Below are 27,885 nucleotides of genomic sequence, written 5' to 3' on the forward strand. Positions count from 1 at the left end.
CAGCAAAAAGTAACGCAAGCTATGCCACACAAACTTCGAACTGAGTGTTTTACAAAATTTCTGTTTAAAATAATTTACTCTCTGTAGAAGGCCGAATATATAGCACTGTCTTAGCCGTAAGTTTCAGGTGATTTAGGGTATATGAAAGCAGTTGCATTATAAAAATTTGCCAAATCTATTTAGACATCTCTAATAACGTCGCAAGTTGTTCCAGAACACATTTTTTTACAAGAAATCACGTCGTACTTTATGTACACGAACGCTCTTTTCTTTTGTTTCGTTTCTAACGAGAATAATTTAACACAAGCCCCAGAGAAAGATTATGTTTTTAAAGAGGCTAAAAGAAATCTACCTATCTCGCTTCATAACAATAGGGCCCCCAGCAATAAAAAACCACAAGAAATGCAAACGCCATGATACGTAATGGGAACTTGCGGACGCTTGTTGGGAACACTCCAGAGATTCTACACGGAAGAAAGAAAAACACTAATGAAAATAGAAAGCAGTCTCCAAGGTAATAATCGCAACAAACACGTTTTTGTAGTAAGAATGTGTCACAGCAATAAAAAGATAAAACAACCACTATTAGCGAGCACACTCCAGCAAAACATACCGGCAGAAGAGCCTCCATGTCGAAAGAAGCAATATAACTCTATAATCTCAAGCCTCTTCGCGTTATTAAAACGTCGCTCTCTTTTACTACGTATTTCTATTAAGACGCCCACTATATTTGTAAAATAAAAAATAAAAAATACGCGTACTATGGGCTCGGGTAAAGAGACGAGAAACTAACCGAAATAAGAATGCTTAACTGGAAAATAGAAAACGAGTAAATGCAATTGGAAATTAAAGTAACGGGTACAAAGACAACCGACTCATGAGTATCGCCTGATCCTGCCATGAATAAAACATATCCATCACATTTGCTCCTATTTGGCAGCGCAAATAAAGAAAAAGGACAGAAAGAAAGAAAAGAAGAAAGAGAAGAAAGAAAAAAGAAAGAAAGAAGCAAGAAAAGTCAAAACAATTTTTTTTTTTGACAGCGTTCGTATTCGGGAGCTTGAGTATAGCGTGCCATAAGCGATGTCCTACGTTTCTTGCAAACGCTTTTTGTAATTCATTATGAATTCCGTGTTTTTGAAGCCACTCGCAGATTTGTTTCGCCTCTTTCGGACCGCTTTTTCCTTCAACACATCGTTCGGCTTCGCCTTACGCTTGTGTTTCTTTTCCTTTTCCTTGCAGATTTTGCGAGCCTTTTTCTGCATATGCCTCGTTCCAAAAAGCGGCGCAATAATCAAGCGATGCCGCAAGGGCTCATTAGGTCTCAGCAGCCTTAATTACAAATTGGTGTTACGGTTCCCTAAAATTAGCGGTTTGCCGTAACCTGAGGAGGTATATGAAGCGATCCACCCCTGTAAAAATAAGCGCGCATTGAGCGTGAGAGAGAAAACAACAACGTGCCGCCCGTTCACTGCGTTTGTTTCGTTTATATTTCTCGAGCTATAATACTGCGTACGGAAGAAAGTTTATAGGTTCGTTATGCTAGGCAAATTATTTTTCATTAAAATGCCAAGTAGATTATGCTAAAGCGCCAGAAAAACAGCAAGCATGAAATGGAGGCAAATTATCCTGTAAAACAAACGTGCCAGGGACAAATTTTGATGGTTTATTTTCCAAACTGACGAGTGTCTTGAGTTTACGGTGGAAGCATGTCAATTTCGTGTTTCCGCAAACGTTCAATGGGGAGTTAGGACAATTTAATTTCAGGCAGCTTATATGAGCACCTGCAATTGTGACTCTCGTAAATTTTTGTCTTGTCTTTTGCCTTCCTTCACAATAGCTCATTCTTTTTATTACGATAGCAATGAGAGGGACACTCCAGGCGAATTCCCGTCATCGGCGTGATCTTCCGTATAAAGTCGAAGTGCGATAAGATCCTATCGCGCTCCGTGCGTCGTGTGCTGTGAGTGCGAGGGAAAGAATGCCTGTGTGAGCCGGTAAGCATGGTGGCTTGATGCGCGCCCGATGTTGGACGTAACGTAATGAAGCTCGTGAAAAGTGGTTAGGGGGGTAGGGAACCACCATCAAGCGCGCTTGAGAAAGGGGAGGGGGCAGGTGAGCGCTGCTGAGCGCTTGCACCACCGGCGCCCTATCTTGAAGCTAATATTTGGCAGGTGCAAGCGTTTGCCGAGCCGAGATGGCTGATGACTGCATGAACGCTGTCGTTTCATGCGCCTAGTGCTGGGGGCGGCGCAGTTTCAAGTTTCCGAGACGCGTTGAAGCGAGAGGCAGCAGAAGCGTTTGCTTCCCTCTGTTCGCTCTATTAATCATATTAATCATGGCAGCTGAACGAGGCAGTTGTTTACGCTCGCTGCCCATTTGGGATACGAGGCAAGCTGTGCACTTCGGAAGCTAAATAATGAGTCTGCATGACAATACATAAAAATACACCCATGTTCATAGTCGCATTCCATTTATGGAAGTGCCGGTGAGTACGGCGAGCAGCTTTCCGGTCGAAAACGCCTGCGTACCGATGTCGATACTGCTTCGTGTCGTCGCTTCTCGCTTTTTGTGTTTGCACTGTACGAAACGAGGAATGGTTTATTTCAAATCCGTATGGTGAAAACTGAACTAAAGAAGGAATTTTCTTCATCCTGATAGCTTAACTAGCTTCAGGTCGGTCGCTCAGGTCCGCTAGCAGCAGCCGCATGAGCTACGCGACTGTGACATATAGGCTTAACCTCGGCTGAACCTGACCGGCAAACTGTGTGTGTGTATAGCCAGGGCTGAAGTTCGTGCAGCCTACGTCTACAAGGAACGCAACTTCTCGCGACAGCACCTTTTCACGCCATGCACCTGCTCACAATCGTCGATTCCTAGACGCTCTCGTCACTGTCGTCTGCATAATCCCGGCGTGCTCTGCATGGAACTCCGTTGGAGCTCCGCCTCCTCACAGAATTTGTCGAGGGATCAAATACGCGAATAATAACTGCATTGACATTGCCAAAGATGCTGCAAACGAGTTCTTGGACGCTACGCACTGTCAAGACTAGGAAAATATGTATATATTTATAAAAGAACATATTCTTGTGTCCCAAAGATTGTGCCAGAAATAACTGATGTCAATGCTTCCATGCCTTTTGTCAATTTAATAATAAAGAAAATATCACACGAACTTTAGAACTACATCTGTACGAAACCAGCAAAGCAGTTCATGCCGCTGACATGATAAATGTAAAGGCCGTGAAATGAACAAGTTGAGGACAAATGTTTTAATGAAAATTTGTCATTCAGGAACCTTGTTTACATTTTTGTACATATGCAACTGCCAGGGAAAATTCTCTGTGACGCTGTCCTTCGTTCTAATGCACTGCGCAGGAGCAGTTGTCAGCGGTCGTGTATTGTAAGTGCACCGAAATCATAGTCGCAACAGAGATCACATATAAAAAGCACAGTTCTGCAAAGTATACGTTGGAAATTCTAAGTACAATGACATACACAAATGTGAAGATAAAGCTTGATAAAAACCGAAACGTGCTCTCTGGAAGCAAAGTTCGCTGTATGTATCCACAAAACCTCGCAACAAGATATTTAAATATACGTATATGTATCCAATAAATATACATATCTAAGCAATAGTAACTGTATACAAGTTGCTTCAGCTAACTTAAGCCAGTGTTTAAAATATGCCGATGCACTCTAAGACGACGCGACCATGTGCATGTCGCTCACTTTTGTACGTAGTGTGTCACGCTATCTTTTTGTATTTTTGCTTAACTAGGTTTTCAGTCAAAATTATTAAACCAACTTCTGAAGTAACGAAGCTCGAAAAAAAATTCCATTAAGAAAATGGCAGGATGGTTTGCAAAACGTCCGAATAAACAGTTTCTGTGTTTCTATACACAAAAATAAGTATTAGTATATTTCAGCTTGCTGATGATGCCCGCGGAAATAGAAAACACCAAGTGGCATGCCCGTTGCGCGTCGTGATTGCACTGCTCCCTTACGTTCCGCGCACACACAGTCATAGGCGCGCTGCCGTTTTAAAGACGACAGGACAACCACGTAGGCATTGGCAGTGCCATTTACACCGGTGATGTGCTCCCCTCGCGAAAGTTCGTTATAGCGGTAAGCAGACGCAGTGGTTATCGCTGGTGCTGCTGGAAGCAACAGGTCCGTCATTTCGCGATAGCTGTAAGCAAATTGAACATTCCTAAATAAAAAGAAATCTGTTTTCAGATGGCTGAAAAAGGTAGAATAAGAGTATCCTAAATGACCAGACGCAGTCTTTCACGGAATTTACGTTTATTTTTCATGCACTTTCACAGCAAGCGCTCGAAGAGCTCACCTCCTGCAACGATACAAGACTGGGATCTTGTGAGAACGCTTGCTGTCGCTGCCTTGAGCACCGTCGGTTAAATGCTGTGGCAGACTTCAGTTATATTCTCCTGTAACGCTTCTGGAGTCGTCGTTTCCGTCGTGTATACGTGATCCTTAATATAACCCCACAAGAAAAAGTCAAGAGGGTTGAGGTCGGGTGACCTTGCCGGCCACAGCACAGGCCCATTTCTCCCCATCCGTTGCCCTGAGAAGGTAACATCAAGCCATGCTCGTGCTTGACTGCAGCTGTGGGCTGGCGCCCCGTCGCGCTGATACCACATTGCGTCAAGCCGGGCTAGTTGTACGTTGCAGCAGAAGTCTTCAACTGGCCCTTTGAGGAACTCGCGTACCTCTTGCCTGTCAGAGTGTTGTTAAAGAACACTTGGTCAATGACTGTGCTGTCATATATTCCGCACCAAACGTTAAAAGACCACTGATATTGGTGGCGGGATGTTCCCAGCCAGTGGGTATTTCACTCACTCCAATAGTATGCGTTGTGGATGTTTAATTGGCGATTTAGGGAAAAGTTCTCCTCGTCAGTCTGGATACTCTGGTGAGGAAGTGAGAATCCTGCTCCTCCTGAATCAAAATCCAATTCGCGAAATCAAATCTGTTTTGAAGATCGCTTGACTCCAGACATTGCTGCAACTGCAGGTGATAAGGGCGTAGTCCAGCTGTTTTCAATATCATCCAGGCAGTTCAGTGGCACACATCGAGCTGTGCGCTCACGCTGCGCGTGCTAGCGTGTGGATTAGCCGCCATGAAAGACAAAACGTCGGAGCAAACCTCCTTATTGATGACTGAAACTCTCTGCCTCTTTCTTGTGAAGCTGCCGGTTTGCTTCAGCGACTCATAGGTGCTGAATATTGTCATCAGGATTGGTCGCATGCCCGGGTGCCAGCTTCGAAATATTCTTGCAGCCTGCCGTGTCTGTCCACCTACAGCTCCTAAGGCAAGGATCATGTCTGCTTTTTCCTCGTTGGAAAAAGGCATCACGAAATTGCTCGCGCTTTAACAGGCGATGCACTATAGTCTTATCGCTGTCTGGAACTACCACCTCCCACCACCACCCCGTCCGTCAGTCACTTTACGCAGCGCAGGAGATAACCGTTGCTAGCTTCAATCGAACAGCCAACGCTTGCGTCGCTGCCCTGACGCTTTTCAAGCGGCAGCGCACCTATGGCTGTGAGCGGAACGCTTCACGGCAATGCAATCAATCACGACGCGCAAGCAGGCATGTCATGTTATGTTTTTTGTATGTAGCGGGCATCCGCAGTGACCTGAAAAACACTAATACTTAATAGATAGATAGAAATAAACTGTTTATTCGGACGTTTTGCAAACCGCGCTGCAACTTTCTAACCGGAAATTTTTTCCTAGCTTTGTTGTTTCAGAAGTTACTTAAATAATTTTGACTAATTATCTAATTCAACAAAATACAAAAATAGCTTGGCAAACTGCATAAAAAAGTGAGCAACATGTATTTGGTCGTGTCGTCTTATAGTGCATCGGCAGATTCACAGATAACAGAAACCTAAGGCATCCCCCCCCCCCCCCCGCTCCCTCCGCTCCCCCGATGCATCCCACGCGATGGAAGGCGGCGCGCTTACTTCCCGCTTTTTTCCTTTGCGCGCATAAGACTGACCCACCATCGTCGGCTCACCCCTCACCCCTCTGCGCTTTCCCTCGCACATACAGCATGCGGCGCGCGCTGACGATCTTATCGCACTCAGAGTTCATACGGAAGATGACGGCGACGACAGGAATGCGCCTTGAGTGTCCCTATAATTGCTATCGCAATAATATAATAAGAGTATTCGGCAAGTGAAGAGTGCCGTGGCCCATTACTTTTCGCAAAAGTAGTAACAAAATCGAACTTTAAGCATGCGACAATTCACTGCACCGCAACAATGTCTATTTGTGTGTGTGGGAGGGGGGGGGGGGGGGCGGGGACCGAAATGAAGAAACGCAAAGGAAAGCATGTTGGCTACAATCGAATGCCTACTTGGCGCACCTAATGTAGCTACCTAAGGACATCGAAGAAAACGTGAGACGCTTGGTCCACAAAGAAATATATGCATGCTACTCTTTACAATACACTGGCGAGATAAAATACTTTCCGTAGACGTCTGCTAGCCAGAAAGCGTCAAAAACTCTCTGCGGCCAAAATCCACTCGGCCAGACAAAAGCGAACGCGCACCGCAGTGCGCCGCGTGGTTGTCAGGGCAACACGTGAAAAACGCATGACCTCTAGCTGGCTCTGGCAGCCCGCGCATAGCGAGGACAAGAAAATTGAAAACGCTCAATGTGGTCCTCGCGAATAAAAATCAAAGTAGAAAAAATAAATAAGAACGCAATTACCTTTGCTGGCTTTAGTGCCTTGGCATGGATGCTTTGGCGCGCAGGTGATAAAAAAATGTTGATATTCTTTTCTTTGACATGACAGCACAAATGAACTGTCACGACGCTTAGTCTCATCGGACCTCGCTGCGTGCTCTGTCAACTTGTCTGACAGTGTGTTGATTTGGCTTGTTTAGAAAAGTCAATGCAGCTTTGGCGTCAAATGTTTATAAGAACATTAAACCCACAAAGATACGAAATTTAATATGTAAAGCACGACTTTGGAAATGTCAATGCACCTTTCCCATCCAAACTTTGTGATCTTTATGCCCATAAAATTTCGGAATTGAAATTCATGCGCTCCGTACAGTCCGCGGCCTCTGCGAGATGCCGCGACGAGCCCGCTCGCCATCAAAGCTCCCTTGAAACTTTGTGCTCGGATGGGGTTCTTTGCGTCAAGTGACTCAAGGTGCATGGGCGTTGCCGCAAAATTCAGCCTGAGTTCACAATTTTCGCGCCGAAATGTCTTTTCGAGCGAAAAAATAAATGCTAGAGAAAATCCAGAATGCTTTCCGGCGCCGGGAGTTGCTTTGGTCGGTGGTGCATCACAGCACGAAAAAATTTCGGGGGGGGGGGGGGCTGAAGCCCCATAAGCACCCCCCCCTGGCTACGCCCCTGCTACCGGGGGACCCTCCATAAATAGGAATGTAGTCCGTCAACTGATCGCCAGTTGACTTCACCTAGGCTTGCCCTTTTGAGCATGTATTATCTTTGTACAGGCCGCAGAAAAACGTCACTAACAAGTCTATCAGGCTTCCATGTGTGCGTGGCGTATAGAATTTCAAAGCACTGTATAAAAATACTTATGGGGCACGCCACACGAAAAACAATTTTTATTATATTTATTTTTTTTCAATGAAGACGCTAAGAGAACTCGAGACGTTTTTCTCGAGCGCCGCAATCTGTCCCGTAAATAAGGAAACCCTCATTCGGTTCAACCCCCGCAAAGCAGAGAACGGTCGCAGCGTTGCATTAACCGTTTCCGGGCCATTCAATTTCGTGACCGGACTGATGGCGCTCTCATTCAAGATAGCTGTCAAGATTGCCGCTTGCAGAAAAAAAGCGCGATCGTAATCCGAGGCCTGTGGGCGCGCCGCTAACTATTCTAAAACACCGTCGCATCCGAGAAAGACATTTACAACACTCGGTCAAGATAAGAACTGAATGGTCGGTGCTTTCCCTCTTCTCATGTTCATTTGGACACGGTAACAATAGCGCGGCAGTGCACTTGCCCGTCTTTCGCATTTCCTCGCGCTCAGCCTTCGATTAAGGAAATAAGCTGCGGTGCGGCTCCTTCTTGTAATCGGCTTCTCATCGACTCCGAGTTTTAAGTTTCATTACAGGCACTTGCATTGAGAAGCTCGTGATGATTCTAATGATTTCCAATTATGCTTCCCGGCAAGAAATGTGCAATTAAACCTGTTGGGCCGAAGATGTAGAACGCGATATTTAGCGTTTTATCATCTTAGATATCCTATCCTGCGCAAGAAAGGCTACAGAACACAACACACACACACACACACACACACACACACACACACACACACACACACACACACACACACACACACACACACACACACACATATATATATATATATATATATATATATATATATATATATATATATATATATATATATATATATATATATATATATATGTGTGTGTGTGTGTGTGTGTGTGTGTGTGTGTGTGTGTGTGTGTGTGTGTGTGTGTGTGTTGTGTTCTGTAGCCTTTCTTGCGCAGGATAGGATATCTAAGATGATAAAACGCTAAATATCGCGTTCTATATATATATATATATATATATATATATACATATATATATATATATATATATATATATATATATATATATAATCTCGAATTTGTGGGTTCGGTTCCCACCTGCGGCAAGTTGTTTTTTCATCCACTTTAATTTCCTATAATTTATCGTTTCATTATTTCATTTATTAAGCACAAGTAATTTCCCCTATGTTGTCCTTGGTGTCAGTGTTTGTTGGCTTCTTATGATATGACTAATAAAAATTGGGCGCCTCGGTTAATGCCCTTTCTTCTCGTTTATTACATAGCGAGGATCTCGAATCCGGCTACATTGATGCCTTCAGGTAGCATATGTGGGTTTATTGACCAGTTGCCTTCACCCAAAAAGATCACGTTCTCGTGACGCCTGCGGCAAAAAGGACGTTCCACGTCCGCCGCCAAGGTCTGTGAGTGGTGGCGCTGGCTAACACTCCCGGTGTTCTAGTATGACACATAAATACCCAAGAAAGTGGATGGGGAAACAGCGTCACGGTAGCTCAATTGGTAGAGCATCGCACACGAAATGCGAAGGTTATGGGTTCGGTTCCCACCTGCGGCAAGTTGTTTTTTCATCCGTTTTAATTTCCAATACTTTACCGTTCCATTATTTCATTTATTAAGCACAAGTAATTTCCCCTATATTGTCCTTGGTGTCAGAGTTTGTTGGCTTCTTATGATATGACTAATAAAAATTGGGCCCCTCGGTTAACCCCCTTTCTTCTCGTTTATATATATATATATATATATATATATATATATATATATATAATAAGTATATACTATCATTAGTATTCGCTGTCATTTATAGGCGGGAAGCTCGGTGATCACGTTTTAAAGGCATGGTTCTTCAATAGTCGCACTGGGGTACAAGAGTACTATCCGTTCATCTCAACATTATTGATATAAATCGCTGTAAAACAAAACGATAGAACAATGAAAAAAAGCTAAATTATATTTTTACAGCGGAAATTCTTTTCATGATGAAAAAGAGATTATTTCATTTTATAACACCTCCAATTGATCATATTTTCGGAATGCAAGATATGGAGAGAGATAGCAAACAGCGGAAAGGCAGGGAGGTCAACCAGACGAGCGTCCAGTTGGCTACCCTACACTGGGGAAGGGAAAAGAGAAAGAGGAACGCGGGATAGAGGAAACACTGTGTGTACGCAGCAAAGCGCCTTGAGATCAGTCAAGTCCGAGCAAGTGCTCCGCCGATACGTCACTCTGTTGGCTGAAGCTGATCTTGGTACTTCCCCACAGCAGGTGATGCACGTTGAAGTCACCTGTGAAGACCAAGCAGCCACTGGTCGTCAGCAGTACGTTGCAGTACGTGGCAGTATATCATTGAAGTAAATCCCAGCCTTTTTGACTTCAGTGCAAATAGAATGCTGCGGGTGAGCCATGATACTTACTTGCAAGTACTGTATTGAGAGCATCCAGCACTTGCAATGCACTTCGCGCTGACAGAGTGCGTAGGTTATTCAACAGCATTGAAAAGTATTCATCAGAGAGCGGAGCAACATAACCACGTGGCGGTCTTCTACGGGCAATTTGTCAGGAACCCGCGCTGCGCAGCTGTACACTTGACATTGCTCCGGCTCCGGCTGTGGCTTTATTAGTAGTGCGAACCAAGTTGTATTATTCTCCGCCATGACCGTGTCAGATTTTGATTGGATTCCGCCATGCCTAGTGGGCAGAGCAGGAGATGTTCTCGGATGGGACGTACTCTTCACAGAGGCATCAGCGGTTGCTCAGTGGCTATGATGTTGGGCTGCTGAGCACGAGGTCGCGGGATCGAATCCCGGCCACGGCGGCCGCATTTCGATGGGGGCGAAATGCGAAAACACCCGTGTGCTTAGATTTAGGTGCACGTTAAAGAACCCCAGGTGGTCAAAATTTCCGGAGTCCTCCACTACGGCGTGCCTCATAATCAGAAAGTGGTTTTGGCACGTAAAACCCCAAATATTATTATTACAGAGGCATCAGCGTTCTTTGAAGTTCGATGGCGTCGGGAGAGTTGCTTACTAACTGCCGCAACAGCTTCCCCATGAGACAAATGGTCGCTCGTCATCTGCTTCATGACCGCCTTTTCCTTCTTCATTTTTCGCCAGCCCCTCAAAAAAGCATCACGGAGCGCAGGGCAATTGGCGCATTTGAGAACCGTGGCTGCACAAGAGTCTGCAGCGTGGGGCTCGTTGCGGCGTGAGCAAACTCTCGTGTTCTCGCACACGGCGCTCACGTGTGCTAGCCTCATATAATTGCGGCATTGAAGTGGCCTCGGGATAAATGGTCGCACAGGGTGCCTAAGTGCCCACCTTGACGTGCGAAGGGAGAGTCTCACCCTTGAAAATTATTTTCGCACAGCAGGATGTGCCGAGGCGATACACATGGGTTATGGCGACGCGATCAACGGCAGGCTTCATTAGAATCGGCAAGTTAGCGCTGGAGATGGGTACGTCCACGTCGTAGTTGACACCAGTTAGTGAAACCACAATCCAGGGGGATGTATGAGGGGAGCTTTATGCCACCAAGTTTTGCAAGTTTGCTCAAACTTATCAGCGCAGTCTCATGCGTGACGTCATGCGTCATGATGGCGTCATGCGTGACGCCATCCCCGGCAGAGGCACGGGGACGTCAACATGCATCCGCGCCACGAACCATGGCGGCTCACCAAAGATGTACGTGGAAATCAGGAGAAAGCTAGCGGGTGATGCGCCTCAGAGCAAGGCTACTTAAACTCGTATATTTCCCTGTGTCACATGGTACCGGGCGTCATGGAAGCAGATGTCTTGCCAGGGTCGCGTTTCTACATATCACGTATTACATATGTGTACATGTATGATATGTTACAACCACATCCCAGCATTTTATTTTTTCGTACATATACATGAAATCTGCAGTAATGAGGGGAGTACAAGTTACTCCCTTTATGAAAAAAAGCTATCTAACAATTTAGCCTTTCTTCTTAAGATAACGGGGAACCAGTAAACATATTATTTTTGGAAAATCACGGCGGGAAAACAAGATAACAGAAAACAGAAAAGAAGAGAAATACTAGAAAAAGCTACCCAGCTTTTTCTGTACTTTTTTGACATGTATGTATGTATGTATGTATGTATGTATGTATGTGTGTGTGTATGTATGTATGTATGTATGTATGTATGTATGTATGTATGTATGTATGTATGTATGTATGTATGTATGTATGTATGTATGTATGTATGTATGTATGTATGTATGTATGTATGTATGTATGTATGTATGTATGTATGTATGTATGTATGTACGTATGTACGTACGCGCGTGCTTGTGTGTGCAGTTTCCACAGGACATGTTTAGTATTCAAACGTAAATCGCTAAACAGTGGTCATTATCAGGGAATACCAGTACAGAAGAATATTTTAGCAAGGAAGAGCGTAACTTTCCCGAGATCAAACGTAACAAAAGGCAAATTCTATGTTTGCTGCGACTAACGTTTCATTTAAATTTCCTAAGGCTTAGCAGGACTGTAAGAATCTCATCGAGAAATTCCCTCATAAGAGCTTGCGCAAGTGTTGAAGGTGCCACTGAATCCACTGCGAGACAGTGTAACATAACTTTTTGTGGAATACTCTCGATAACACTGTTGTGGCGATGATCAACGCTTTTGCGTCGTTGTGAATCTAAACATCCATCAAAGTGTGATAAAAGCGACGGCTGTTCGATAACGGGCTTCCAAAACGCATTACATGTGACGTATGTCGCACAAGTTTCAGCGTTTCATTCAAGAATTGTGCAATGTTATAAAAGCCACGTTGCGAGCGTTGCGAGACCCCGTCGCACATGTTCGCTGCAGTTGCAACAGCGTTAGGTTTGCTAATAAGCTTGAAAGTGGCTCAAATACCATTCACCAGTTACTGAAATAACTCGATGCTGTATCAGAAATTTTAGTTGCAGCTGTGCAACCCAGAAACGATATTATTAACTGGCTAAGTTTACGAGTCCACTGAAGACTCTTTAAGGCAGGATGGGAGGAAGCCACGCATTTTCATGTCATTTATGGCCACCATCACTGCTTCTTAAAGAAGCGTGATTTGCAATTGACCTTTTTGTTTACTGTTCAGAATAACCAATAATACGATGACCCATCATTGCTACTGGACATCCAAGTTTCCCCTAGATTCGTCAAGTCTTTGTTCTTCATACCAAAACACGAGCTTCTTCACTCTTATCAGAACTCGGTTCTGAGATTACGGCTTTGCTTCATATCATAAGGAATTACAAATATGTCATGAGTAACGCAAGGGCACATATAGTGCTTGTGGGTACCGCAAATAATGCGATGAGCACAACGTTGCATGCATTATTTGATAGCCACTTTCTCTTTTCTAAATTAAATGGACTCCCAATCACATCAGCGTGTGACTGACACTGCTTAAGCTACTAGACGCCTTTCAAAGAAAAACGGTCACTTTATACCGTCGTCAGGATGCATGTCTCGTGACGAAGCCGGAAAGTGAGCACGATACGTGCCAGGATATCAGGAATTTTTCTTGCCGCAAATGTGTCTACTCTATTTTTCAGCGCGCACAGGTGAGAGAGCACGTGCACGCCACTGAGCGCGAGACAAAAGACGCCAGCTGCTCACCTATGATGCCTTCACTGGACGCGGCGGAGACGTGGACATGAAAGAGAAGTCTCATCGCTGCTCCCGCCGCCAGCACAGTCCACGAGCAGAGAAAGGACGTCGACATATCCAGCCGATAAAATGCGGCCGCACGGCTCACCGCACGCTGGCAGCGACTTCGCGAAGAGATTGTCACACTAGAGCGTAACGTGTTCCGCAAGCGACGACGCGGCGGCCGTCGACAACACTGACGGCGTCAGTCCAGCAAGTCCTTCGCGGCCAGTCATAATCACGTGCAAAAAAAAAAAAGTCTACTGCGATGGTAGGCTTCTGTTGGGGCACTCAACCCGTCTCCATGCCACCGAAGCACACACGCACTCTAATCTCGGTCAATGCCACGTTTGAGGTGTTTTCTGGAAAAAAGCTCAGTATTCCGATGGGCGTAGAATTAGTCACATTGAAGTCACCAGGAAGTTCTGGGAATCCTAATGGTTCTTGCCGACAGTCCAGGAACGTCGAAACAACGTCATCGCACCACCACTCGACACTTATTCCAAACAAGGCGCAATTGCCTACGGAAAGTGAGCAGGACGTCTCGAAGCAGCGCTAACTTCCGGCTGCCTCCGACGAGTCGTGCGCGGGCTACTTTCAAGCGCGCGAAAGTCCTGCAGAATCACCACAACAGCCAAACGCTGAGGCGTACGCGGCTCTTCAAAGCTTGCGCTGCGCCGGAGAAGAGCGCGCGAATTGAACCCCTGCTCCGGGTCGGAGAGGAGTGCCACGAGCGGCAAGATGAGCTCTGACACGCACGTCCAAAGCGGCGGTAGCGGTCGCGTTCAAAGAGAGCCGCGACGATGCGACCCGCGGCCAACTTTGCGGAGCGAGGGGCGCATCGCAAATCGGCGTGGCGGCGGCAACGGCGGCCTCCCTCTCTCAGGCCCCACGGGTTCTCTGGACGAGTTGGACTCCGGCTGGAGCCTTTTAGCGCTCGCTCGCTCAAATGTTTGCGCCGCCCGCCGTCGCTCCCGGGCCTCGCCGAGAGCAGCGCCGCCCGATAACCCGCGGTGGGCGCCGAAAGCCGGCGCGCGCAGTGCAAGCGCAACGCGCAGGGCGGCGGGCCGGCGGCACGGTGTTCTGTCGAAGCCTGCGGCCTCGGTCGCGCGGTTCGCGTCCGCACGTCTTCATTCACTGACCTGGCGCGCACACGGTGAGGTTCGTGGCAGCGGATAGGGCGCACCGCAGGGACGCGGCAGGCGCGACTTCCCTTCCGTGGCTCGATTTGCCTCGCTTTTCGGGAGCGACACCGGTCGGCCGCTCGCGATCGCGCTGTACTTGCTTGTTCTGTCAAAGGGAGTCCAGTGAGTGCTTTCCTTAACGATGTGTGTTCGCAAAATCCTCCTGCTGTTATCGAGATCATTTCTGCGATGGAAAGGGATTGTGAAGAAGCAGGGGACGTGGCGCAAGAGTTATGAAAGGGAATATTGCCAGCACTATTCCGGAAAGCAACGTACACTTCCCTTGAATATTGTTCTGAGGCAGGCAGCGTCGTGTCCATGCTTGTTGCGAGGATAACCTTGATGACAACTTCGCTGCGCAGTGCTCCTATGGTAAGGTAACTTGCGATTCCGTCCACCAAGCACTAGAGACACCCCTTGTCAAGCCACCTGGGCCGCAGGAATCGCTTTTCCAAAACTATGAAAAAAGAGGCAATCACATTTGCTATACAGCCATCTTTGTCGGTTCGCGAATATGTCTGAAATAAGCCTTCTCATGCACCCGGCGCGAAAGTTCATTGGGCGAGATGCTTTGGCTATTACCAGTGATGATGCAGCGAGGCGCACTTGTCAATATGGCTTGAATGCTTTTACGGACAACAGCACGTTCACAGAAAAGCAGGCCGAACGTAATTCGAGAATATTGTTTGACGTGTGTTACTCATTTTACAGAGCCACTATATGATTATCTGCGACCCAACTTCACACTACCACAAGAGTCGTGACGAGAGTTAGATACACTGCCGCATACAGGATGTCCCATCTATCATGCACCAAGATATTAAAATGTGCCACTGCAACGCAGCTGAACGGAACCAAAGTTTGTCGTTGCTTGAAGATACTCAGATAATTTTTGCATACCACATAAGTACATAATTAGTCTTAATTATTTAGTCAACTTCTCAAATATTATATTATACAAAACGCCTTGTATAATGTGGCTATGAAGCAGGTGATATCACACGACGTAATCACGCTGCTAGACTCCAGAGTTCATTGGACATTCGAATGGCATTTCGCCTTGCAGATGTTAGTGTGCTTAAAGCAATGTGTCATGCATCAAACAAACCTACAGCTCCGCGAGCGCCTGTCCTTGGGGCACCAAGTTCTCATAACTAGGTATTTTATTCAACTTGGCATGCTTAAGACTCCATGGCTGAGTTATGGTTGCACACAAAGCTTCCGGAGCATCAGCTTTCAAAGGATTAAGCAACATGTTCGAAAAGTGCAGAAATGTCTACTTTTTTTACTCTCTTAGTCGTAGCTTACTTTACTGTTAACATGAGCGTATAAAGACAGTCGCTACGAAGGAGCTACTCTTACAAAGGCGTTGGTTACGCCGCGAAAGGAAGTGGAATGTTTCTTCAACCACTATCACATGAATTTTTATTGACTCTGGTCACCATCGGCGGCGCCATTGAAGTACACCGCGTCTTTTCCGATTTCTATGGTTGAGCGGCAATAGACAACTTGCTCAGGGCTGAACAGAAAGCGGGTGCTTAGACAAAAGGATCACATGGGGCCGACGCCTCTCCCCTTGTCAACCCATCGCTATTGATAATTAATATTGTATGTACGCAATAAAGACACGCGAAGAAAATCAGCTAATGCGACAAAGCGTTTCGGTGAAGCTAAAGCAGGCTGAAATGTCAAGGTTTGCCTGCGCACAATGTAACATTATGGGCTGCAAAAGCCGTGTGTGCAGAATTATCTATCAAAGGTGGCGATTACTGAAAACCAGCACCCCAAGATAATCCCGACAGCTTATGTGATCAAATATAGTGGTGAAGCGAGCTCTTCTTCTGCCAACACATTTCTTAAATCCGTGTTTCAAAAGATGAGATTGCGCGTATCATCGAGGTTTCTTCTTCCTTCAGTCCTTCCTGTTTTCCATCACGCTATTGGTACCTCACATCTCTTCCCCATTCGCCGTTCACGGTGCGCCGCTCCCAGACTAGCGTCTATATTTCCTTTGAGACCCTCTGCGTGACGACATGAAACCATATACGTCCCACTAGATAATTCTTTCTTGCGTTGGTTTCTTTGCTATGTTATCCACACAGGCAATGCGCCATCGACGTTGTTGGTGTTTTCATCCTTAGCTTGAGTAAGCGGTGAGCGTGAGCCACACGGCTGTTCGTTCCCGTGCAGCCTGACTTTTCCAATCTGCGTCAAGACCTTCCTTCGTGCATTGAAGCGAGGAGTGAGCCGTATTCGTCTTTCTTCTCGGATACAGGCGCTGATCACAATGGGATCCACCCGTTACGCTATCCTGACCACGAGTACTAAACATGGCGATGATAGCGTTTCTGCAGTGCCCAGCCATTCGCGTGTCATGAGTTGTTGCGATTCGAACATCGCACTCGAACAGCTGCGGCGACGCTCACATGAATGAAGTTTGCGGCAGCAAAGCAGTCCATCGGCGTGACGCCTTACAAATTGCAGCAAAAATTGCAGGTTAAGAATGTTTGGACAGGGCAGTCAGTGACACATGAAAGCCTACAGTATTAGGAAAATGTCTGGTTTCTATCAGATGTGTGCTGTCTTATTCATTGTGCATAATGCAAGCTATGAGCTCGTGATGATGTCGTCTCTTTTGTAAGCCATTGACCTCGGTTGTACACTATGGCTTCTTTGCAAACTCTTAAATCGGCCACACGCTATGTTGATGGTGGCCCACAAGTTCTAATTGAAGGGCATATCATAAGGAAAAAGACATCGTATGCGCACATGTATTGCGTTAGAGCGCAAGCTTCTCTGGAAAAACCTGTCTTTGTGTACCTGCAACACGAGCAGGAGCGAGATCCCTCGCGGTCGTGTCATCGCATCTGATGGACGTCGTTCTTAGTGCAGGAAGTCCTTGTAGCTGATCATGTCCCAATAAGCGCACACGCGCTGTCAAAGGAGTGCGGTATTTTTTAAAGACGGTGTCCCGTTTATTGCTTGTTGAACAGCAGGTTATGTATGTGTATTTTGTTTTCCCATCATGTGTTCATGCCTATTTCATATTCTTGCTTTTGAAACTCTGAAAAAAAAAAAACATGTAGAATAACTCTTTGGCTTGCACATATTGGGTAGATAGCGTGCATGCCTCTTGTATATGTGTGAATACAGTTTTTTGCAATATCGGGCGCTTGTCTGGTTGACCTCCCTGCCTTTCCTCTCCTTGCTCTCTCTTTCTCCTTTCAATATATTTTTTATCAGTGGTCAGGTTTTTTATAATTTTACCTTACTTTATTAGTCCATTTAGTTTATATTGGAAATGTTTTGTAATCACCGGCCTTGTCAATTTTCCAAGTATCTTATAATATATTCTTCCCAGCTCTAGAGAAGACGAGACACAAGGCATTTGTCGTGCTTGCACAGCTGCCTTACGCGCATAGGACACTGGGTGAGATAATCAGAAAATGGAGTAACCCTATAGCTGACTGCAGTGCTTTACCATTTGTTATTTAACTGCTGATATGTGAAGTGCCTCCTGAATTAAGGCAAGCAGAACCTCCAGAATGATAAGGCAGAAGACGACCAAGATTGAAGGTAGGGGGGGGGGCGGTGTAGGAAAGAATAAGATTAAGAAAGTGGCGGACGCTGCCTCATCCGTATTTTTGTACGTGACATACAAACATTCTGAACATAGAGCTACAGAATTGCTTCTCTTCAGTCGATACCTAGATCACGCAAGTGGTCGGGCGTGAGTTTGCGAAGTAATCTTCATGGAAATACGAAAGAGCCATGCTATGGGGCAATTTGGGGAGTCTAGTACGATGGGCTTATTGTAATGCATTGAATTTGTATTGAAGGAGGGTAAGCTGTCTAACTCTGCCGAAATCTGCCCATTGTTATTTTCATCGCTGTCGCAAGACACTCCACGAAGAGGCATCGCTCAAATTAATATGCTGGCGCACACCAACAAAGACTCTGTCTGTGGACCGGAATTCAAACTTGATAAAAACTGCGTGCTAAACTTTGGTCCTGCGTGCTCCAGATGCTTGCGACGACTCGAAAAAAATAGGGGGGTGGGGGGGTCTTTTACCCACGGCTGCAGTCGGTTGGTATCACACATTTCACAACGGAGCATCGCAGGTGTGTCATTGCAGTATTGGTGAAAGGCGATGACAGAATACAACGGCATCTGAATGGGGTAACATTCGTAGCATGTCTCGCGCCCCTCTCTAAATTAAATTTTTTGAGTGTTGCAAAACGCTGTTTCCAGCGAGCACTTCTTGGACGCCTTGTGCGCCTATGTGCAGGCACAGAGGGCGAATGTCTACTTTGCCTCGCTCTGTGGTAAGTGATCGATGACGTCCACCGGCAACCGTACGCGGAGTCGCACGGAAATACGCTATGCCGAAAACAGTGTGCTTGCTCCTTGCTTCATCAGCATTTGGGCTGGCTTACTTCACTGCCGTGAAACAACACGGCCTACCACTGCAGTTAGTCACGTGCCACGTTCCCATTCCCCCCGGTTGGCGAATTCGCTCCTTCTTCTTGCCGACGTATCTCCAACGTAGTGGCACACCGACTCGCTCCACTGCTTGAATCCTGCGAACAGTATGATGTAAAGTTGCGTAAATAGGGATGCTTTCGCGTCCGCCACTGACAATTCTTTCGCAACTTTGAGCAAACAACTGAACAGTGGCTAGACGTTGAGCGATGGAGAGGGCGGCAAGGAGAGGAACGCGCTACGCACCCATTATCTGCTCTTGTTCTAGAAGTACTTCTTACTTTTATTTTTTACCTTCGTTACAACGATACGGCACGAACAAGAGGAGATTTGGAGGTTCGAGTCTGAGTTAGATTCTCCCTTTTGTATGCGCGTTTCGTAAACTTGCTGTAAAGGCCCATGCGGCACTTCGCGCCCTGTTCGCCAGCGTTCCCTCTACAGCCAAGTTGACTCTTGGCGCAAGCACTGCACTCTGTATACACTCACAATCTGCAAAATCAAGTAAGAGAATGACAAAGCTGAAGGGGAACTTTACAATACATTGTATTTTGTTTAGTAGGCACGGAAGAGTCACCGCGATAAAGCGTAGCGTCGAACAGTCTCTCGTAAGCCTTGGCATAGCTGATAACAAGCGACAGGACAATTCCTATGTATATCTCTGCGACGAGCGTTAGCCTTAATGGATCCTTGCATAATGTTAGCTATAAATCTGTGCTTTCACCGCAAGAGTGAATGCAGTGGCACAAAGCAAATTTCTTTAACATGTGACTGTTCTGTTACGTTCAATGTGGCGTTATGCTATTTCTCACGCCGGTGGAAACAATGTATGCGCAACTTGCACATTCTTTTTTTTTTCTTCTTTTCTTTCTTTTACGTAGATGTCTTTCATATAACAAGAGAACCTTAGTTCTATCTGCAATTCTATATTTCGTATTACCAATATATTGGAGCACCTTGCAGATAATTAGATACAGCAGCGATCACTCTGTACCAAGAATTATATCTTCTTTACCAAACGCATCTCAGTACCTACTTTTGATGTCACCCGTTCGGCGTCCACGTTCACTTTTTTATATATCTCACAACATCGCCTTTGAATCGGAACTCCTTTGAATAAGCGAAATGTGTACCATATTGCCCAGAATATGCAGCTTAATAGCCCCAACGAGTGCTCATAGAGCGCACATACCAGGCTTCTTACTTCAGAGTAAGACTTCTTACATTTAAGTAGCCTGAACACTGAGAAGTCAATTATCTTGATTGATATTTTTTATCGGTCCAAAGCAAAACAGGGCTTATGAGAGATGTCCTGTAGGAAGATTGCATTATCATTTTGACAACTTGTGGCTCTTTAAAGCGCACCCAGCCTACGGCGCTCTGGTGGTTTTGAATTCGACCGCCATTGAACCGAAAACCCCTTCGTCCGCGAATCAAACCTTTGCGCCTCTGACCTGCAGCAGTACTCCTAATCCACTGATTATGCAAATCAGTTCCGCAGAAGCCCGTAATAAGGAGGAAGGTCCATGAAAAGAAAGTCGCCATCCACCCGACTGCAGCATGAGGCTACATGCTACAGTGGCACTCCGTCGGGGGACTGAAAGACTGTGGAAAAAAGCAAAGCACATTAAAACACATTTTTCATTTGAAGTAATCGAAAAACGCGAACACACTCTGTACAACCTAAGGGTATTGTTGCATTGCGGATTCTATATGCCCTACTACACAATAAGTGAGATTAAACTGTCTGAATAAGCAAGTCCTAAACGTCTTTTAGAAAACATGTGTGCGTTCTTTTTCCCCTTGCAGTCGGTCTTGTGCTCATGTCGTTTCGCTACACCCCATTGCAATACTTATTGCCAGAAGCTGAGCTTGGAACTGCCCGGCCGAAGTACTCGCTCCGCATTACGTTATGTTTCACTGCATCCACTTGTTTTATCCCGTAATTTAGCACATGGGCTTACCGTACGCCCATGTAGCATATGGGTAAACTCGTACCTCTGAAAAACGTACAGAGGCGCGAAAGGTGAAAAAAGAAAGAAAAAGGCACGTGGGTAACAGAAAAGGCGGTTTCTTGAAAAGCTGCACTTCGCCGATAAGCCCACGCGCGGCGGCAACTCGTGTTTCTGCGTACGAAATGCGAGCACGACGAGGCTTAAAGAATGGAAAGCGGAACTTCGGCGCGTGGGTTTGTTTCCCCAACGCTAACTGTTCCCTGCTATATTATTTCGGCCGTCGGTTTTCACGGCAAACTAGCCAGGCGGTCCGGGCTTTGCGCGGCTGTGACTGCGCCGAGTAGCGAAGCCTGCGTATTCATCATCGCTCCACGCGCCGGTCGCGTCACGGGCCATTTAAAACAGGCCGCGTTCTTCTTCGCAAGCTGCCAAAGCCGTACTATTTCTTCAGTTGGATCCTTTTTCTTGTATTTCTCTTCGGCTTTACTTTCGGCGGATGGGAAGGGCTACATGACGAACATTATCTTCAGGCGAGCTGTCTTTGGGCGCTTTCTTCGACTTGAAGCGGGGCAGCTGGGCGTTTTGTGAAGCCACATTGCTAGAGAGGCGCTGTTTTGAAGCTGCTCTTGCTAGCCATGGGCACAGGCATAGTTCTAGTTGAAGACGATGAAAGAAAAGCGATGCATTTCTCTTCTTCTATGCATTTTTTTTTTGTAGCTCACACGTTGCTCTGACGAGCCGTTCGTGGAATGTAGGCCTGTCTGCGTGTGTTGATGCAGAACGAGACGACAAAGTGCGCTCTTTTGCTGCTGGGACACTGGAGGGCTTCGAGCAGAGGTCGTCTTATTCGTTTTATTCATTGCATATACGTTGGCAGTCAGGCATTACGCTAATGAGCTGATGAAAACCAGACATTGCGTCTCGTTGACGATGTTAACGGACGAGCCTAATTTGCGAACACGGGTCACAGCGAAGTACTGCTGACACTTGTCGCGTTGGCAATGTGTCTGCAAAAGCTTGTCAGGCCGTTGGCACTGCTTTACAGGCACTATCATATGCACATGACAAGCAACTCCAATGCGTTGGCGTTGCTGCGGTCGTCGTCATGTTTGTTGGAGTTGTTCTATTAAAATTTAGTGTTGGAGTTAGTCATGCGATAATTGTTTTTTTTTCATGCTATAGCACCTTGATCACTTGGGCTGCGTGGCACGTCTTTGAAGAGAGCAAACTTGGACCTTTTCATAATCTGAGTGATCAGAATTTGCTCTCATTGGGTGTTTCTTACTCGACAAGAAGGCTACAGATCTCTTAAACTGTCGTTTGTCTTTTTCGGCACTAGCTACGTGTGCTGAAGGAAACGGAACGTAATTCTGCTCGTGAAATTAAGGCTGAGCTGTGCATTGCCCTATAAGTAGAACTAGATATAGATGTTGAGCAGTATATATGTGCTCATGTAGTCTATATTTTACTCATCGTTGCATTCACAGCAATATATTGAGCGAATTGCAGGGCAGGCAATTTGATCAAAATAATTGCTCAATAGGACTACGCATGGTGCGCACAAAACACACTTACTAAAATGTTCCTGTGTTTCTCATACGACAGACAGTCGCGCACGAATATTCAACCAACTATTTCTGACGCCACCACGTGCAATGCTTTGAGAGCGAATGGCAAAGTTGTAAGATCAACACCTTTGTGAGGCATATTCACACCGACTCTGTTTTCTTTCTTTATGACTATTCTGCTAGGAAGTGCCTGGTAGTAAAATTCCTTACAGAAACGCGGCATAATATTTCCAGTCGCTGGCATCATCACTGCTCGCCAGTTTGCCCTTTCGTAATTTGGCGCAGTCAAATAACTTCGGCTATAATGGCTTTGCGCACTTGTGGCTATACCTGCTTAACGCATCTGTCTCGCGGTCGAGAGGTTCATCTTATATTGTTTTGCGATGTTTCTTTAGTGCAATTCAGTAATAAAGCCAAGCTTATTTTGCGTCCTCCCCCAACTTCACGGGTGCAGCCTGCTGGCCTCTATCTTCAACGATTGGCCGTTACCGGATAGGTCGCAAACCGGCACCGGATATAGTGCAAACTCAGGTGACTTGAGGTGGCAGCTGATGTACGCGAGCGCGGGTCTTAACTCCAATGGAAACACGCCGCTATCGGCAAGCCGCCGTCGTCATTACGTGGACAGTGACGATGACCGCTGACACCATTTTCTAAAGAAGTATGTCAACATATTCTCGAAATATTGCCGATGGCGTCACACGAACGAAGACAATGCAGAATGCATGTCAAGAGCGCGGTTATTTGGTGTGATTTGCCTGAGCATATTGGAATTTATTATATATTTGATTGTCTTGCCAATTTGCCAACTTAGAGAGTGCGTCCGATAAGGGCAAAGTTTTCAGTTTCCTGCTTACCACAAACTACATTACTCAGAACGCAGTCGTCGTATAAACAGTAACGCTTTAAGTTTTTTTCCTTCTGCGTCGTCAATAATTTGGTTTTCCTATTTTCCTATGCTTTCAAAAATTTTTTTTTTCGGGCCAATAGTGTACTTTTTTCTCAGCGCTTGCTTGGTGAGTTTTCGTCGATGTACTTGGTTCCTGCTTGCGCCATATGTCATATAATACGCCAGAGTAGTTCTCAGTTCCCCGCTTCCGCGGCGTTGCGGAAATGCAAGTGGGGAAAAAAATATCGTAAACATGTTGCTGAGTCGATAATGCCGAACTGCGTGGGTCCTCCCGTTCTCGTAAAAGTCAGGAAGCGCACTCTCTCCCTCATAAAATACGAACGTGCTGCTTGCGTATCGGGGCTTAAAACGCGGCTACAGCGGCAAGGATGCGGTTGACTGCATCGCTGTAGACGGTGAACAAAAGGGCTCATGTTTCCAGAACTTCGCGAAATCACGAAGACACGTGAGAGGAAAAAAAAAAACAAAGTTGAGCAAAACGCAACATGCATGCAGAAGGATGAAGAAAGAACGATTAACAAAAATATGCAAGAGCAACTCAGAAGCTTCATGTTATAGTCGTAAAAGAAGGGACGACTACAGCTTGTCTTGGTGGACTTCTGTGACGCTCCAAAGCGCCATCCGACTTCGTGGCGCTTTGAAATGGCGCCCACTGCTTTGACTGCATGCCCGAAATCTTCGGAGACAAAATTATGAGCCCTCCTCGCTCACGCAAGAAAGATAAAGGCGACAGTGAATTCCAAGGTGGAATTTGTTTAAGTAGAAGGAAGGGCAAGAGTGGGGCAGTGTTTTCAGCGCGCTCTTGATATTTTGTGGCTTGTAACCTCTTTTGTATATAAGTAGTTGTTTACATAAAGGCATAAAATTACTAGAGTGGTATGGAGATAGTGAAACAACTGGGATGCGCATTAATTATTTGATTGATTGATTGATTGATTGATTGATTGATTGATTGATTGATTGATTGATTGATTGATTGATTGATTGATTGATTGATTGATTTTGTGTCTCACAGGTCAAAGTAATCTTGTTGACTCTGGATTAACATTGAGCACCTCAATGGACAAACAAGCTTCGCTCTTTAACCAAAAGTTTTTAATAAATTGTCCTTCGCTCTTTACAAAACAACTATGCAAATGAAGAAACGGTAAGCTCAGCTTTAACTTCGTCACATTTAAGCTTTATTTATATTTCTGTTTCTCTTCTGAAACTTGCGTAACAGCACATATTTGCAATTATTTCTTTTGGGAAAGGCTGTCGCTCCACCTTCCCGAATTGAGAGTTGCCTGTAGTAATGGCGCACAGAAATAGATGTCGTAGTCCCGAAGAAGCGGTTTCAATAAGGGTTTAAGAGCATGACCGTTCCATACGCCCTCCCCAGATGCGTATGGTTTCCGTGTCATACATGCTCACCATACAGTTAGTATGATTGTCTGCGAAGATCATGCTATAACTAGTCATGGCAGTATGTGAGAGAAAGCAATGAAATAAATAAATAAATAAATAAATAAATAAATAAATAAATAAATAAATAAATAAATAAATAAATAAATAAATAGGAAAATCGTGGTACTCTACGCTTCGTTAAGCGTGCGCCTTCCCGCGTTCTCAACATTGTACACGCTTGCGGGCCTGTGGCGTTCCCTACAGCACAAGTCTCCACGAAGCGCCATCGGTAGCGTGATTGAGCGGAGCCGGTGATTCCGGATCAGTGGCGTGTGACGTAAAGCGTGGTCACGGGAAAGGCACGCTACTCTTTTGATTAAGAGCTCTCGGGCTGCCCCGACCCCTGCGTGGATCGCCGATTCTCCACGGGTGCGGCGAGTTTATGTTCGGTCCGTCCGTTTCTCTATCGTACTGGATAACCCCAGCATGGCAACCGGCACTGTCGTCGTTATAGCCGCAAGGTTTCTGACAATTCAGACAATTTTCAAGTGTTCACACAGGAGTGGTAAATATCCATATAGTTGTTATTCTTGCATATTTGGAAAGTTGTCAGTGTGTGGGGGATGATAATGTCGTAATTTAACTATCAAAATTATAAAGCGCCTAATTGTGAACGCGGTGTAAACTCTGCAAAGACGCCCGCTGTGGTTGCTTAGTGGCTATGGTGTTGGGCTGCTAAGCAGGAGGTCACGGGATCGAATGCAGGCCACGGCCGCCGCATTTCGATGGGGGCAAAATGCGAAAGCACCCGTATACTTATGTTTAGGTGCATGTTAGAGAACCCCACATGGTCAAAATTTCCGGAGCCCCCCACTAAGTCGTACCTTACGATCAGATCGTGAGTTTGCCACGTACAACCCCGTAACTTTAGCTCTCCAAAGACAGCCGCAGGGTGGGTCGAAATGCAGTTGTAGAGGGGAGCATAGATAAGTTGTGAAATGGCGTATGCACTTAATATCTGCTTTCAAAAACAGATGAGATCATTGGATGGGCTGAAAGACAAATTTTTTTTGCCGCTAAGTTACTGCTTGGGTCTCGGTGAGCCTCATCAGCGTAAAATACCGCTTTTATTGGCAATTGCCGGTGTTGCTTGTTGGACTGCCACTATTGTTCCAAGTCTTCTTTGGAACAAAGTAGTGATATGACACTTTCGGCTTGTGTAATGTCTACTTTAACTTATGGTTCAATAAGATCTTGTAAATACTATGCAAATACGCTCAAGCATCAGGGCATGAATAAATAATTGAGTGTTGTACTTGTTTTCACGAATCAGTTTTGTCTTTCAGTATCTAGTAGGCGGGTGGGTCATGACGTCATGACACACTGACCCGCTCTTTTCTTGAGATCTCTATTGCTTCCGCAAGTGAGGGCAGCCAGAAGGCGTGCATCTCTCTTGTTAATTTTTCGTTAGTGACGTCACATAGCTAGCCCTATACTGCTCATATTGCCGATTATGTGACTTCCTACATTTCGAGACCAACTTTTAACGCAATAGCATTATATGCACTATTACGCGAAAATCCGACGTTCTAGTCTGTGGTGTGACCTAATGATGATACCAAAAATGGCCGACGGCAAAGGGTAGAACTGCATCAAAATATACTCGAATTGACGTCATATTTTCCAGAGAGGTTCCTGTAAACAAAGTAAATTACTACGTTTTGACAAGATTGTTAGGCAAATTTTGATCTCTTCGAGGCGAGCACGCTCACCCGATGCCACGGCGTCTCCACAGTTCTGGGCAGGAGGTGACGCCAGGTCATGAGTGTATAAATTGAGTGTACGAAATTTGGCACGCGACAGCATTCAAAGATCCCTCACCGCTTGTCATGCTTCCTGGCAAGTGCAACTTTCCTGCGGACGCACGGAGGCAAGCGCGATGGGACAAAGAACGCGCAGAAAAAAAAAAGAAGCATTGCACCAAAGCGACTATACAACGCTTTCGCATTCTCACACCTAAGCCGTCTGAAGTGCGTCTCTGCCGACTTTTTTTTTCGTATCAACTTTATGATATTTCTTGAATGTGGTTCCGAACATTCACGCCGGCTATGTGTCATCGTTTTACATTCGAGGAGCGTGAGGTACAGTTCTTGCAAGTTCACAAATATGTGTCAGTAAGGATTTAATTCGTCGCAGTGACTGAGATGCCGCAAATTTTCTTTTTTTGCCCCTCTTTATGGCACCCATCCTTTCTCCCTCGCATCGTCGGCAGGGTGTGGCGTTTCTCACATTACCGTCGCCACGGCATCCGAGAACCCGCGCCTGCAGTGGGCTGATTGAGTGACTCGGAAGCGATTTGTTCCTATACGCACCGCGAACCCCGCCGGACAGCGGCGGGCACTTCATTGTTCGACGGGACCACCGCTGCGCCTTTGCTGTGCTCGTTCAATTGTTTTTTTTTATTGTCTCTCTCTTCGCGTTATCTTTTTTTCGAGTGGGCCTCTCAATCAGTTTTCGCGAAGCCCCCTCTGACTCTCCCCTCTCTCGGAAGCTGTGTATCCCGCTGCTTCTCGCTTCTCTATCGCGGTATTGTAAATACGTAAGAAGAAGTTGAGGGGACGTATATGCGAGCGTTCCATGCTTGCGCCTTATTCTTTTCGCAGTTTGCCTAAAACGGAGCGTGCGTGCAATCGCGCTCCGCTTAGTTGATTTAGACGCGGGAGAGAATCGCAAGGCTGCACAGGCCGTCTACTTCTTTATGGACTTGACGCTGCCTTCCGGCAACTGCTCGTGCTCCTTCAATGTTTGAACAGCACAGAACAGAAATGAAATATCTGGTATACATGTAGAGTCAGTAGTAAATAATATAATATGTGGTGCAAGAAGGATAAAAGGATCCGGGGGGTTCGATGTTTGGTTAGGCGCAAGAGAAGCCAGAGAGTGCACACGGGAAGGTATTTGTTATGTTTAATTGAAATGTAGGCATATGAAGATAAATGGAAATAAGTATGGACCAAAGATAGCTTGCGACATCCATCTTCAGGCAACTTCCGCAGTTTTGGGACACAAGATGTATGTTGCCACAGGGAAAAAAGAAACGCGTCTGCCAAATCAGCACTGAGACACCGTTGTATTAGACGCGGTTTCTTTCAGGAG

General features: G+C 45.8%; 1 protein-coding gene across 2 annotated transcripts in view; it reads right to left on the bottom strand.

The window, feature by feature from the left end:
* Window positions 1-14,160, bottom strand: part of LOC142582649 (hemicentin-1-like) — a 249,764-nt gene extending 235,604 nt beyond the window's left edge. For both annotated transcript variants that reach the window (XM_075692571.1, XM_075692570.1), the window contains exon 1: window positions 13,217-14,160. In XM_075692571.1, coding sequence (XP_075548686.1) covers window positions 13,217-13,322 — 106 coding nt within the window. In that variant the 5' untranslated portion in view covers window positions 13,323-14,160. The remainder of the gene's footprint in view (window positions 1-13,216) is intronic.
* Between the last annotated feature and the right edge of the window lie 13,725 nt (window positions 14,161-27,885).

The sequence above is a fragment of the Dermacentor variabilis genome, chromosome 5 (genome assembly GCF_050947875.1).
Source record: "Dermacentor variabilis isolate Ectoservices chromosome 5, ASM5094787v1, whole genome shotgun sequence".
NCBI lineage: Eukaryota > Metazoa > Arthropoda > Arachnida > Ixodida > Ixodidae > Dermacentor > Dermacentor variabilis.